Source organism: Paroedura picta, chromosome 5, assembly GCF_049243985.1.
Source record: "Paroedura picta isolate Pp20150507F chromosome 5, Ppicta_v3.0, whole genome shotgun sequence".
Lineage (NCBI taxonomy): Eukaryota > Metazoa > Chordata > Lepidosauria > Squamata > Gekkonidae > Paroedura > Paroedura picta.
The window spans coordinates 44,495,196-44,508,917 of NC_135373.1; the positions used below are offsets into that span (position 1 = coordinate 44,495,196).

At 46.0% G+C, this 13,722-nt stretch overlaps 1 protein-coding gene across 2 annotated transcripts; it reads right to left on the minus strand.

The window, feature by feature from the left end:
- Nucleotides 1-270: 270 nt before the first annotated feature.
- On the minus strand, nucleotides 271-11,460 carry HMGCL (3-hydroxy-3-methylglutaryl-CoA lyase). Of its 2 annotated transcripts, none has more exons than XM_077337598.1 (9): nucleotides 11,337-11,460; nucleotides 10,036-10,116; nucleotides 7,755-7,862; nucleotides 6,493-6,588; nucleotides 5,115-5,263; nucleotides 4,355-4,418; nucleotides 3,808-3,996; nucleotides 3,260-3,385; nucleotides 271-1,255 (listed from the first exon to the last, which is right to left on the minus strand). In XM_077337598.1, exons 1-9 carry the CDS (start codon nucleotides 11,385-11,387, stop codon nucleotides 1,154-1,156), a joined length of 966 nt encoding a protein of 321 aa, XP_077193713.1. In that variant the 5' UTR covers nucleotides 11,388-11,460; the 3' UTR covers nucleotides 271-1,153. The 2 variants fall into 2 exon arrangements, with proteins under 2 accessions (XP_077193713.1, XP_077193712.1); XM_077337597.1 differs by having other exon boundaries at nucleotides 11,310-11,389.
- Between the last annotated feature and the right edge of the window lie 2,262 nt (nucleotides 11,461-13,722).

Sequence of the window (13,722 nt, forward strand, 5' to 3'; positions counted from 1 at the left end):
CTCTCAGGTAGGCCACTACCCCTCATCTGAAAGGGTTTGAAAAATCTTAAACATTAAAAACCCATGCAGATAACCTGGCATAGGGCTTTGCTACCTTTTGGGAGGTGGAGGTGCTCCCTTACAAAAATATAAACAGCAACCAGCTTTTCTGGTAATCACAGAACATGACAGTATTTTTATCTATCGGTGTGTAAAACATATTCAGGAACTAGAAGATATATTTGAGTGGTTTGTGTGTCCAGGTAATGACTATGAAAGAAAAGAGTTGGCTGAAACAGAAACCTCCTTTATTGGGGAGCTAAACAGTTCTTAAATAGATTGAAAGGAAAAATTGGTTTTAATAAAATAGAGCAAGTGGGAAGAAATATCTTTTCCAGTCAACTGGCTGCCAGGAAGTAAGTTCACAGGAGTAATATTGTCCGGAAAAGGAACAAGATTTCATCATTTCTTGCCTCACAGGGTTCTTCAGAACAAACACACGTTTGTACCACAAGTGTGTTAACTGGTGATCTTCTAGAGAAAACGGCCAGCGCTCTCCCCTCACAAAAGGCCAGGCAGCAGAAAGTGGAGAAAGACAGGGATTTTGCAGGACAGCCTTTTGGTTAGATTACCTTAATGGCAACTCAGTAGCTCTGCATCAATCTGCAAGTGGCATAATTTATACACTGGTTCTGCTCCTCTGGTTTTTGCCCCATCGATGAGTTTACTGCTGCCTGGCTTTGACGGCTCTGTGTTCTGAAATACTGCAGAGAAGGGACTGGGTGCAGGGACCTATTGAGGCTGAGAAGATTCCCAGTTTGATTGGCAGTGCCTCCCAAGAGGATGTTTTCTTCCATACAGCATTGCCCCCAACTGCAAAGTTGGCCCAGCAGGGGCATGTGAAACAGCCGGAAGGAAAGCTGCTTTCCCCCAGCAACGTCTGATCCTGGGAGGCCAGCGGCATCCCGAGTTCTCTTCAAAGAGGCCCCAGAGTTCCAGCCAAGGTTCAAGTGCATCCAGCTTCCCAGAACAATTGAACTGTAAACCTTCTGTCCTGCCACCTCGCCTCAAGGCTGGCAAAGAGTGCTTCGAGAAAATTAGGGCAGCTGGCCCACATAGCAGACGCCAGGCTGCCCCTTTGCTACCAGCAAGTCTGGTAAAGGCACGGTCCATTTCACAGTTTACAAGACGCCTGAGCCACTTTTGAATTGGTCTTCCTGTTCAACGCTTTGCAGATGAAGGAGCCTGCTTCCAGGAGCTTTGGCAGGTCCACACCCTAAGGAACGGGGGAGAGGAGAGAGAAATGTGACTGATTTTGCCTGTGAACCCAAATTCTTTGTTGCTTCCAAAACTTTGGAAACAACAGGAAACACCAAAAGTGACAGACTGGTTGGACAAACTGGGGGAGTTAGCTAAAATGGCTACATTGACCAGTCTAATGAATGATAGGCCTTCAGAGAAATTCAAAGAACTAGGGCGTTTCTATAGATTATATAGATAGGTAATAAATGTACTAGATTATCAGTGAGGCAATAATTTCATAGGAATATAATCTGATCGTATTCTCTTTTTCTTTATCTATCCTATATGAAAATTAATAAAAGCTGGTGATATACCAGCATTTGAACCCAAATTCTGAAAACAGGAACCCATCTGTAATGGACCCACTTGCCCAAGGGTGTCTTGCCCAGTGAACCTACAGGCTGTGAGCCTCAACATGGGGCCTAGCAAAGGGTTTCCTAGCAACCACTTGATTCCCCTCTCAAGTAAAGAGCTAGTTTTGACTCTCCTACACTTCAGCTGAGCAGGAGATACTCCAGAAAAGTCTAAGAGGAATCGCCTTTGCATCAGCCAGGAACGACAGACTCACAACCTTCCCAACTCTGTGGTTGGGCCTGCCTGCTACAGCTGCCCATCTTGTGGGGATGCTCACTTCCTATTCTCAAAATTCCAAGAGGGCCCACAGCCTCCACAGAATTGGGAATAAAGCTATGTTTACATGTTTTAGCTGTAACTCCAGCTTCAGCTAAAGCCAATAAAGCCCACAAGGGAAGAATAAACCCACAAGGGAAGTCAGAAGCTCAAGCGTCCACAACTGTCACCAGAAATGGGAATTACAAAAATGGTTTCTGTTCTAACAATAAGCAGCACCTTCTATTAACTGGGAGGCTTTCACACTTTCCTGTGTTTCAGATAGGCAAATATAGTGAGGTTTTTAGTTGCGTGTAGGTATTAACCAGCTAAATTTAATATCTTGAATCTTTCCAACAGATTGGGTTGCCAACTTTTAAACTGTCCCCTCTTGCTGTCACTTTAGTATCAGCTTGATCTGCAGCAAGTGATGTTTCGGACAGACCTCTATGAGGTGAGAAGGTGCAATTGCCCATTTCCACATCTTAAGAGACTAATCAAGAGTCTCCCGACTAGATGGCACTTCTATCAATAGCAAACCTCAGAATGACAGACCTGGGGGGAGGGAAGGGGGAGGGTAGAGATGACTGGCATCTATCACATGGCAGCTACACGGTTCACTTCATTTCTAATTTACATACCGTCAGTCAAAACAGAACTATGTACCCAACGATCTCCTAGCCTTAATGGTGTAACATACTCTTCCCTCTTTGACGTCAGGTGAAGATGGCTTTATCTCCCCAATCTTTCAATGAATGACATATATTTGCATAACTTCCCCCCGCAATGCTTTTATTGCTATGTCTGATATGTTGTTTCTGCTGTTTTAGCTATGATTAATTCGAAGCTTTTTTTTGTTCTGACCTGGGAGCTTTTCTAAGAGGCAGGTCAGAAAGTGTTAATGCAAAAGATACGAGACTCCTGAAGGAAGCCATGGGGGGCCTCTATCTCCCAGGCCTCTATCTCCCAGGCTGAAAAACAGGGTTATGCTGGAGAACTTTTAGGGCAGGTCTGTGTTTCCTCAGCATAAGGGAATGTTTTCCTGGCTATACACAGGGTGTTTTAGACACTGGTTGTCCTAGTGTATTGTTTAAAGTTTTTGTAAATCCTGAATATAGTTTTAACGTACTGCACATTTTAATGCTGTTATCCACTCAAGCTGTCATAAGGAGGGCCAGCATACCCAACATTTAAATCCAAATAACTAAAGTACAAGGAAAGGCTGAAGCTGCAAGCCTCCAGCATCCAAAAGACTGACAGAACAAACACTCCTTAACACTGCCTCTAAAGCAAAGAACATATTTAAACCCAGCAAAAAGCTCCCGCTTCCAATTAAAGAAATGAGCAGAAATTAAAACAGCAGACTTACTGTATGGATGCCCAGGCCATGAAGCATGTACACCATATCTTCAGTTGCCACATTCCCAGATGCCCCTTGTGCATAGGGGCAGCCCCCGAGGCCGGCCACTGAGGAATCAACCACGCTCACACCCATCTGTGAAAGAAACAAAATCTCTCTAGTTGCTGCCTGCCATGTTTCTCTTCAAGAATGTATGGGGATGTAAGACTGAGCAACTCAAATCTGAGGATGTGATTTTAGGAAAATCTGCCTTCCCTCACTGCTTTCAACCCCAAAAACCTTGTTCATTTTGGGCATCAGAAGTTGCTATGAATGCAAGACACAATTCTGAAGAATGAGGTTATGGCAGACAGGGCGCAAACATTCTTTCTTGATGAGTTTTATGAATAGATTCCACTTTCCATGCAGGTTTGATGGTGGAGGTGTTAGAACAGCTAACAAGGTACTTTCTTTGGGTGACGTCCCTTATGCGGCTTGGGTGCATTACTTGAGCCACCTTTTTTTTTAGCTAATGGTACTTTCATCTGTGGAGCCTTAAACACTGGGGAGAAACTCACCTGGAGCGCCACCAGTGTGTTGGCAAGGGCCTGTCCGTAGGTATCGTGGCAATGAACTGCAAGAGCCCCAACGGGAACCTCTTTCATGACTGCAGAAAGCATCTCTTTCATGTTTCCAGGCGTCCCAACTCCAATGGTGTCACCCAAGGAAATCTCATAGCACCCCATGGCATACATTTTCTTCGATACCTTTGGCAAAGGACAGAAGAGTTACAGGAGACGGATCTCACTTTCAGGTTCCCAGTCCCTCAAAGAGATCTCACGCTAAAGGAAGCCTCTTTGCTCCGTTCTCCATATTCATCTTCTGCTGTTAAGCTGCAAGACATCCCCCATCCAAAGGAATTTCATCTACTATGGCTGCAGCTGGAGCCCAAAGTCATTCACTAGGTAAAGCACTGCTCTAAATGTGCTAAGCTGAATGGCAAATGTGCTTCTGAAATCCTCATCTCCTAACACAACACCAGCATCCTGCTTAGTACCAATCAGACCTACTTATACCACAACACTCCTGAATACCAGACATTTAAAAAGTATGGCGAACACTCACTTCTGCTACTTTAGCAGGAGAAATCTTTCCTTCGTAAGGACAGCCAAGGACGCAGGAGACATATCTGCAAGCAGGAGGAGAAAGTTCACATTATTATAGCTTTCCTCACACCAGAAACTCTGCCCCCCAGCCCAGCATGGGGAGCTTTAGCAAAAGCTGGCCAAGAGAAACCTAGGCATAACTTAAACCTGTGCTGAGAAGCAACCTCTCCTGGACCAGCCTTACCTGGTCAGAAGACCAGACCAACAAGCACAAACTGCTGCTGGATGGCAGGAGGCTCCCAAGCCGAGGTGACTCACATCTGCCTGGGCCGGAGCAGCAACGGCAGCTGCCTCAAGAGTCACCTGGCCAAGGGGACATGGCGGGGAGAAAGGAGGGCAGGGCTACGTCCTGGGTCTTCCCAGCTTGACTGTGAAGCTGCCTTCTATGAAGTCAGTCAATAGGTCTATTAACAACTGTGTCATATACTCTGATAGGCAGCATCTCTCTTGGGTCTCAGGGTTAAGAGGTCTTTCCCATCATCTCCTACTGGATCCTTTTAACAGGAGAGACCATGGACTGAACCTGGAAATTTCGGCAGACAAAGCACTCTATCACCCAGTCATGCCCCCCACACCCCAAGGCAGAAAAGCTGGGTCCTTTCCTGCTTCACTCCCTTCCCCACACATAAGCTGCCCCTCTGCTGTCTACCCCCCAGCAGGTGAACAAGTAGAGATGGCCATAAGTCCTCAAAGCCGGCATCTATCCATCTCTCTCTCACCCTCGGACAGGGATGTTGCCTTCTTTTGCTGCGCTCAGCACGTCGCTAAATCGCTGAAGACTTTCATCAATGGAGCAGTTGATGTTCTTCTTCGTGAAGAGCTCTGAGGCCGCTCCAAAGATCGACACCTCTTTGGCTCCTGCTGCCACCTGGGGGTGAAGGGCAGAGAAGGGGAGGAGCTTACAGAAGTGCTCAATGACAAACTGAAGGCTGCATCTAGCAAATACCTTCCCCGGGCCCCAGAGACTCAATCGAAGCCCCAAACTGGGTACCCGCCAAAAAAACTTCACAATATCCTTGCATCTGTGTTGGCTCTTGGAATAAGGTCTGGTTGTGCCTCTTGAAACTGAATTTTTATGGGATATTTTACATTTCTGTGTCATGGTCTACAAAGTATTCTGAATGTACAAGTTCAGCCAGCAAGAGAACCCGGCGAGATTCACTTCTGTGGCAAGACGGAAGGCAGGAGCCTCAAGATCAAGCCCCCAACTTTCAGAACACAATGGGCTATAAAGTCAAGTTGGGTGTGTGTGCCTTTAAATAAGCTTACGGTGAACAGACATACATCCTGCCTGTATGTGCGTACATCTGTTTGCAAGAAACAGCCAACACACATTCATTCTGGGAATGAGGCAGGGGATCAGTAACTGGATAAATCTGGTGCTTGTTATCACATGTTCAGCTGTACATGTGTCCGTTTAACGTGAGAATTACTCAATTCACTTATAAAGAACAAAGCGATTATTGCATGTGGATTGTGTGTGCAGGTGCTGTAACTGGTGAACTGGATTGCTATGAATTGCACAGCTGTGAAGGCTTGAAACTGCTCTGTTTGTTGAAATAAATGGACAGCCTTCGCAAACAGAGGAGCTCCGCAAATAAAATGGAACTCTGTGGTCACGAAAAACTAAGATGTGTAGCCATCGATATACAGAGTTCCGTAATGACAAAAAAATAAGATGTGTAGCCACCAATATACAGAGCTCCGTAGTCACACATACAAAAAAAAGATGTGTATCCACCGATATACAGAGCTCTGTAGTCACGAAGAAATAAGATGTGCAGCCACCGATATACGGAGCTCCGTAGTCACAAAAAAATAAGACAAAAAAAAAAAGAGCTCTGTAGTCACAAAAACGCCGGAGGGCGTCACCCCAAGGGTCAGACATGACCCGGTGCTTGCACAGGGGATACCTTTACCTTTTTAGTTACAAAAAATAAGACCGATATACGGAGCTCTGTAATCACACAAAAATAAGATGTATAGCCACCAATATATGGAGCTCCAAAATCACAAAAAAAATAAGATGTGTAGCCATACATTTCCCTCTTTTAGACTTCCAATCCTTGAAGTCTCTGCCTTGCAGCCCATCCTTACCGCTGCTTGGAAACCTTTTAGGTTTGGGGTCAGGACAGGATAGCTGATGCCTGAAACCTTGCGAATGCCTTGCATGACTTCAGCGTGGTCTGCCATCTACACAGGAATACAAAGGATATATTTTTAAAGGCACATTACAAAATGCTTAGGCTCCAACACATACACACAAAAACGCCAGCCTCAATGCTTTGAACCTCCCCAAATGACCTGAAGACATCAAAGAGTATTCTCCTCCCTGGGGTTGCCACTTCATCACCAACACCTTAAGCTTCTCACAGTTTCTGATTCCATGCTTGGAAAGTATGAGAGAGCCGTATGTGAAAACCCAGATCTCCATCAGAGCCTACAGGGACAAACGCCCAGGGGTACACTGACCCTGCTCCCTGCTCGCTTGCTTGGGCTAGTGAGAACAGCAGACCAGTTCCTAGCCCTCGTGATGGCAGAGCTATGTGGAACTGGCATGGGCAACGCCTGCTGAGATCTCAGGAAATGCTTGCTTTGGAGGATGGGGAACAGGTTTTCGGGGCTCTTTCCATAACTAAAAGGTAAAGGTAAACGTAAAGGTATCCCCTGTGCAAGCACCGAGTCATGTCTGACCCTTGGGGTGATGCCCTCTAGCGTTTTGATGGCAGACTCAATACGGGGTGGTTTGCCAGTGCCTTCCCCAGTCATTACCATTTTACCCCCCAGCAAGCTGGGTACTCATTTTACCGACCTCGGAAGGATGGAAGTCTGAGTCAACCTTGAGCCGGCTGATGGGATTGAACTCCCAGCCTTATGGGCAAAGCTTTCAGACGGCTGCCTTACCACTCTGCGCCACAAGAGGCTCTTGCGCCACAAGAGGCTCTCTTTCCATAACTAGCAAAGCTCAAACAAAATGATGCAAGACAGTTAAAAACGCAGAAGGACAGAGAATGAATCTGCTCCAATTGCTCAATGAGCACAGAACGAGGACTGTCCAGCTGCAGATTTTTAATTCCTTCAGTGCCAAAGCTGCAGAGCTCAGCCCATAGTAAAATATGGAAACAGCCCACTGATGTTTCAACGACAATAATTAAACCAATAGTTCAGGGCTCAATTGTGAAGGTCCCCCCCATCTTTTTTCAGTTTCTCAAGGAAGAAGGAAGTTAGGTTGACCAGCAAAAGTTCAAGCCTCTGTCTCCCATGTACAAGCACAAGCAATGTGTCTTGCACCCCTACCCAACTTGCACACTTATTCCACTACCCAACTTCAAGGAGAAAAACTTATTACTGCTACTAACCTGAGGGACCCATTTAGGAGACACAAAACTGGTTGCTTCAATGACTGAAATACCAGTTTCTGACAGCATATTAATGAAGTCTATTTTCACTTGAGTAGGGACGATGTTCTACAAAGGAAAAAGAAAAAGAAACATTCTTCATTTACAAAAAGTTCTTAACATTATTTCCCCCTTCTTTTAATCTCAAACTGGAACACAAATACAGGTGTATTTCATTCACGCCATAACTCTCCCATCCTTTTTTAGAAAGGCTCATATCTGGATGCATAAAATGTTAGGGACTGGACTGTGCCAAATATGGTCAGACTTAAAAATTAAGCAACACATTTATTTCATGTAAAATAAATCAGGGTGTGTGACATATGGATTGAACCTTGCTGCTGTTACATGAGGCCTATAGTTTCTTGAAATATGATTATAGCATTAATTTTCTAAAAAGCAACTTTCTAGTCCTCATTGCAGAAGCTTCAAAAAGTGAAAGCAGAAAATATTTACAAATCAGCCAAATTCATTAATGCATCTGGCTTCACACAATTTGGAGACACACAAAGATCTTGTGATTTTTGCCATATTTGTAGGTCATTTAATTCTGAACATGACCCTGTCATGCACAGATAAAAATATTGGGGAGGGGCACCCAGATATATCTGGAATTTTCCCACAAACCCTAAGGAAACACTTAGGTTTACAACAACAACACACTCAGCCCCAAACACTGCAATAACTAGATTCAGTACCCTATCTTTTGAGCTTGCCCATGTCAGCAGTTAATTGGGAGGGGGCTCAATCCAAATGGCAATATAAAATGATCACCTACAAACCCTGAGAAAAGTGAGAAGCTTATAGCACCAGTAGCAGACAGGAAAGTGGACTGCACAGAAGGGAGGCAAAAAGTGAAGGTTCTGCTCTTGAGTAGCACACAAGATGCAAGTATCATGCATCTTGTACAGCATTAAGGTACTTGAAATGCCTGCTTGAACTCCTTTCCCATCACTGGGAGCTTGCCTGCCTGGCCAAGTGCCTAGTCAGCAAAAATGGCCCTGTGTTGCAACCCACTGATGCTCAACTGACTTTAGAACAGGTAAACACGACAGAATCAATATTACACAAATGTTCCCTGGCCACTCTCAGGTTACCGCAGAGCCAAGGCTTCAAAGACGTCAGCACTCACCTTTACCCGACTGAGCAGTCCCCACTGGGGGAACTAGGAAGCCACCTCACACTAGCTCTTTCTACTGTCTGCTCTGAGTACTTACAACCCCCAGGGTCTATAGCAAAGAAAGGGCTTTCTCAGCACCTGCCACCAAGCGCACATTAACTGGTGATGCCACAGACCGAACCTGGAACCTCCAGCTTTCAAAGCAGCAATCCTATCACTGGTCTACTCTGCCTGACTACAATAAATACTACATCTCCACCACAGGCCCTCAGGGCCCCTCCACCTAGTTCTTTCATATTGAGATGATGGCATTTTGAGACCATTCTCTTGGCAGTGCCAGCCCCCCTCCTGTTCTCCATTTTACAGATATAAGTCCACATAATACAGGGTGCATCCAACCCGAGATCCCACAGCCATTCCAGATGCTATTGCCTGTATGTCACAGGTATGACAGATTCAATATATCAAGAACTACAAAGAGTTCACATGTGTCAAAAATGAGATCTGGTTTCTGCAGTCATCCATGTTTTCATCAGAAGAGGCAGCTGACAGCCAGTTTACAGATAGCCTAAGATGAAAACTGTCTTACCAAAAGGCTAAAAACAAGTTGAGCCTGTGTGAACATAGTTTGGCCAAGGGTCATAGTCTGTCCAGGAATCCACAACCAAGCTGAGATTTAACCCATGGTTGTACATGAGCCACTAACCTACCCTTAGCATGCTCCTGTGAACCACTGTGTTTGATTTGCATAGAAAATGGAAATCAGAATGCAAGGTGAAGGTGGAATTGCTGAACAGTTGGTTCAACTATTTCAGCGGGGAGGAAAATCTTCAGCTTGATGTTGTTCTAACAGACAGTAGCATGGTCGGGTAGATGACCATGAGCACAAATGGCTTTAAAGGGGGATTAGACAGGTTTACGGGAGAGAAGGGCCATTAATTGCTGCTGCACCATGGTGAGTTAAAGAAACCTCCACATTCAGAGGCAGTATACCAGTGCTGAAGGGCGGCCTTGGGAAGGCTTCTGTTTCTCTTTGTTGACCCTCAGGAGATCGTGCAAAACCAGATTCTGTATTGGATTTGGTGTCTGACTTAACAGGGCACTGCTGATATTCTTAATTACCTTTTCATTCTGCAGGCCATCCCTTGGTCCAACCTCAACAATTTTCACGTACTTGGGAAGTGTACCAGCTGTTGAACTGAGCTGTAAGAAAAAGGGATGGGTGGATGGATGGAAATAAATCATAGTAGGGGTTAGCAATACATTTTCACACATCCTATCATTTAGCATGTCTAATGTATGAGACACTGAAGGATCATAGTTATTCTAGTCACCAAGGCCACAGGTGAGCTAACCACAACTCAGGGGATATGTCTGACACATCCAGCCCTCAAGCCCCTTAACAATTTGACAGCATCAGTTCATCACCCCACAGCTGAAACAAATGTCCAAATTACCACAGCTGTAAACAAGAAAAGCTGGATTCCAACCTAGAGCCTTCAGTAGCAGACTGTGAGGCAAAACAGTTACTCATCTCATCTATCCCCTTAGTCAGGACAACTAACACACTAGAAGGTTTTGGGCATGGACTAGCCTGAAGACCTTCACTGGCCTGTCCCTTTTTAAAACAGGAATGCTGAGCTTTTCTTAAAAGGCTGCAAACACTTTCAGGATATTATAGTTCAGCCAGCTGGGCTCTTATCTCACCTATCACTCTGAGCTGGCACCTCACAACTCTCCAGGCTGCTCTGTAGAATCAGATTGTTTGACTCCAAAATGCTTGTCAACTAAGACCCCCCCCCCACATACACATAAAGCATCTGCCCCAAGCCCCCCATATTATGCTATGCTTTGGCTGAGATCCTTTTATACACTAACTTGCTTACTTTCACATCAGGACACTAAGGCACTTTGTCATCAAAATGCATTTGCACACGTTACTTTGAGAACATCACCCAGACATTACCATTTGCAGGTCCCAGATTAAAAAACTCCTTTTTTTCATGCACACTTGGAAGTGTCTCTGCACAGATTCCCTCAACTCTACTCCCAGTATAGAGACCTCAATATTCCTCCCTATTTGCCAGCCAGAGAAACCCACTACAAACAGGTGTTACACCTGTAACAACCCACTACCTCTTACAATCAGCTGTAGATGCAACCTGATGCCTCTTACAAACGGGCAAACGTACAACCCACTACCTTCTACAAACAGGAGTCCAGGAGGGGTGTACGTATGTTCGCTGTGACACGTGAACTGAGCGCTAGGTCGCCCAGACATTCTTCCTAACTCGGGAGGTCTCCACTGAGCACTGGGAGAGGGACTTTGGGGGGAGCCAACGTCCCCCCATTTCGAAGGGAGCCCTGCTGAGGGGGAACAGAGGCAGGCTGCCCACCTGTCCGCCCAGGCCCCAGCCACTCACCGGCCGCAGCGACGCCACCAGCCGCGGGAGCGCGCCCTTCGCCAAGCCCATCGTCTTCCTCTCTGGAGAAGTGCGGGTCACATGATACGACACAGAGCCCAGGCGGGTCACGTGACCTCGCCCCACGCGCCTGCGCAGTAGACGGGCCTTCCCTTGTCTCGGGCCGGGGTTTTCTTGAGAGGGGCGTGAGGCTCGGCCTTTGGGGTTTAGGGGAGCATCAAGTAGCCCCGGAACTGATGATTTGCGAAATCCTGGCTTTAAAGGTCTGGAAAATGCCGGCTAGAATTACTGGAGACGCCTTAAGTATTTTTAAAGCAGTACCCCCGCCTGATCAGGAGTCAGCCGCTGGCCCGTCAAACTGAGCTCCAACCGGCAGTGGTCCCTGAGATCTTGGAACTAGAAATAGATCCTGGGATCTTCTGCATGCCAAGCTGGGGCTCCTCCACGCAGCCTCGCCCGTTTGAATAAACTTGGAATACCACCCCAAGCATTTCAGAAAAAGTGCAAAGGGGGAAAAATGTTTCAGAATATTGTGAAGCATGTTAAGATAGGTCCGGATATTCATTTAGTAGAACCATCTCTGCCCAAGCCGGCTTCTGTCTGTATCCCAAGGCTTACACTCACCTGCCAAGCTTTTCATGGCTGAGGAAACACCCAAGAAAGCCAAACCGCTATCTGCCTTTTTAAACACAAGATCAGGATCCTGCCTCAACTCCTTAAGGATGTCACCTTTTATTTGACACCTTTCTATATCCTCAATATCCCTAAGCATCAATTTAGTAAGCATAGAAATAGCAGGATCTTCCACATTTGGACACAAGTCTTGTTACCAGTTTCTGTACTGCCCCAAATTTGGGGAGTTTCTTTTGGCAAAGAATACAGCTGTTTGTTTAAGATTCACATTAGTGACTATTAAATAATATTTTTAGTTTCTACTAGCCTAACCCCCCCATTTCCCCCCCCAAGTTTTCCATGACTGGCACTTATTTTTCACAGTCCATTCACTGCTATTTCTTCCAGAATGTCCAGCTCTGAGGCTACCCACAGTTTTTCATCCCATCCCATTGCCTACTGGAGAGCATCCCATCCCTACAGCAGGAAATGCCCCCAGTCCTGCATTTCTGTCCTCCAAATAATTTGTCCCCCACGGTGTTGTTAGGGGGGGAAAGAGGTATGAGCAGCAGACTTCTCCCCACTGTTCCCATATTGCCCCCAAAGCACTGCAAAACTGGGGACTGGCATCCCCGAACCCTGGATGAAAAAAAATCTTTCAAGATTTATTATCAAAGGGATGAAAGCTCTGCTGCCTCTGATATTTCTCTGTCTCTTTGTTCAAGCAGGGAGCAGGAAAGTCTTCTGTAAAGCACTGTGCCTATAGATGGTGCTACAAGATTACCTTTTAAGAAACTAAGCCTCTATCTTGAACTAGCCAAATTGATCAGCCTTGACTTCAGCCTGAAAGCAACTAACCTTGAGTACCTAACTAAGGGAGCGAGTCTAAGCAGTCTGCTCAGATCTACATCCCATTTTACTTAACGGGGCTTAATCACAGGAAAGCTAGACTGGGCCTACTAGAATAGCCCAGCCTCCCCTTTCCTGCAGTAGCCACAGAGACCTTTGTAAAGCCCAGCAGGAGGAAGACATGGAGGCTAGAAGAAGAGCTGAGGTTTTGTACCCCCTTTTTACTGCCCAAAGGAGTCTCAAAGCAGCTTACAATCACCTTCCTTTCTTCTCCCCACAACAGATACCTGGTGAGGAAGATGAGGCTGAGAGAGCCCTGAGAGAACTGTGACTGGCCCAAGATCCCCCAGCTGGCTGCCTATGGAGGAAGAGTGGGGAATCAAGCCCAGTTCTCTGGATGAGAGGCCACCGCTCTTAACCGCTACACCACTCTGGCTCTCATGTACGAACCCGTGCTGGTTCTGCACAACTATCAGAGCTAATAGCCTGTGACTATCCACTCAACTCCTCCTTCCTTTCAGCTTATAGGACAAAGCCAATTTACAGCATGCCTCCTTTGCAAACTTGGTAGGAAATGTCCCACTGAATTCAGAGGGATTGCATCCCAAGTAGGTATGCATAGGATTGCAACTGAAGTCTGATGCAGGGGGATGCCTTGACTCCCTTTTATACTTGAAGTAATTGCTCTTCTTTAACCGTTCTGCTCAAACTCTGAAACAATATACCTGTCCTATCAGACTTCCTCTGCGCAGAGGCCCCATTTCGAACTCTGGCTGTTCTCGTTCTGTCCAACCGGTTTGCTTGGCTCACACGGTTGACCAGAGCACAGCCCAAGACCTCCTTTATACTAAATCAACAGAAGGCTTGGTATTGCGGTCTGTGTTTGCTTTGGCTGCAAAGCGACTAATTCTAGCTGTGAGTGATA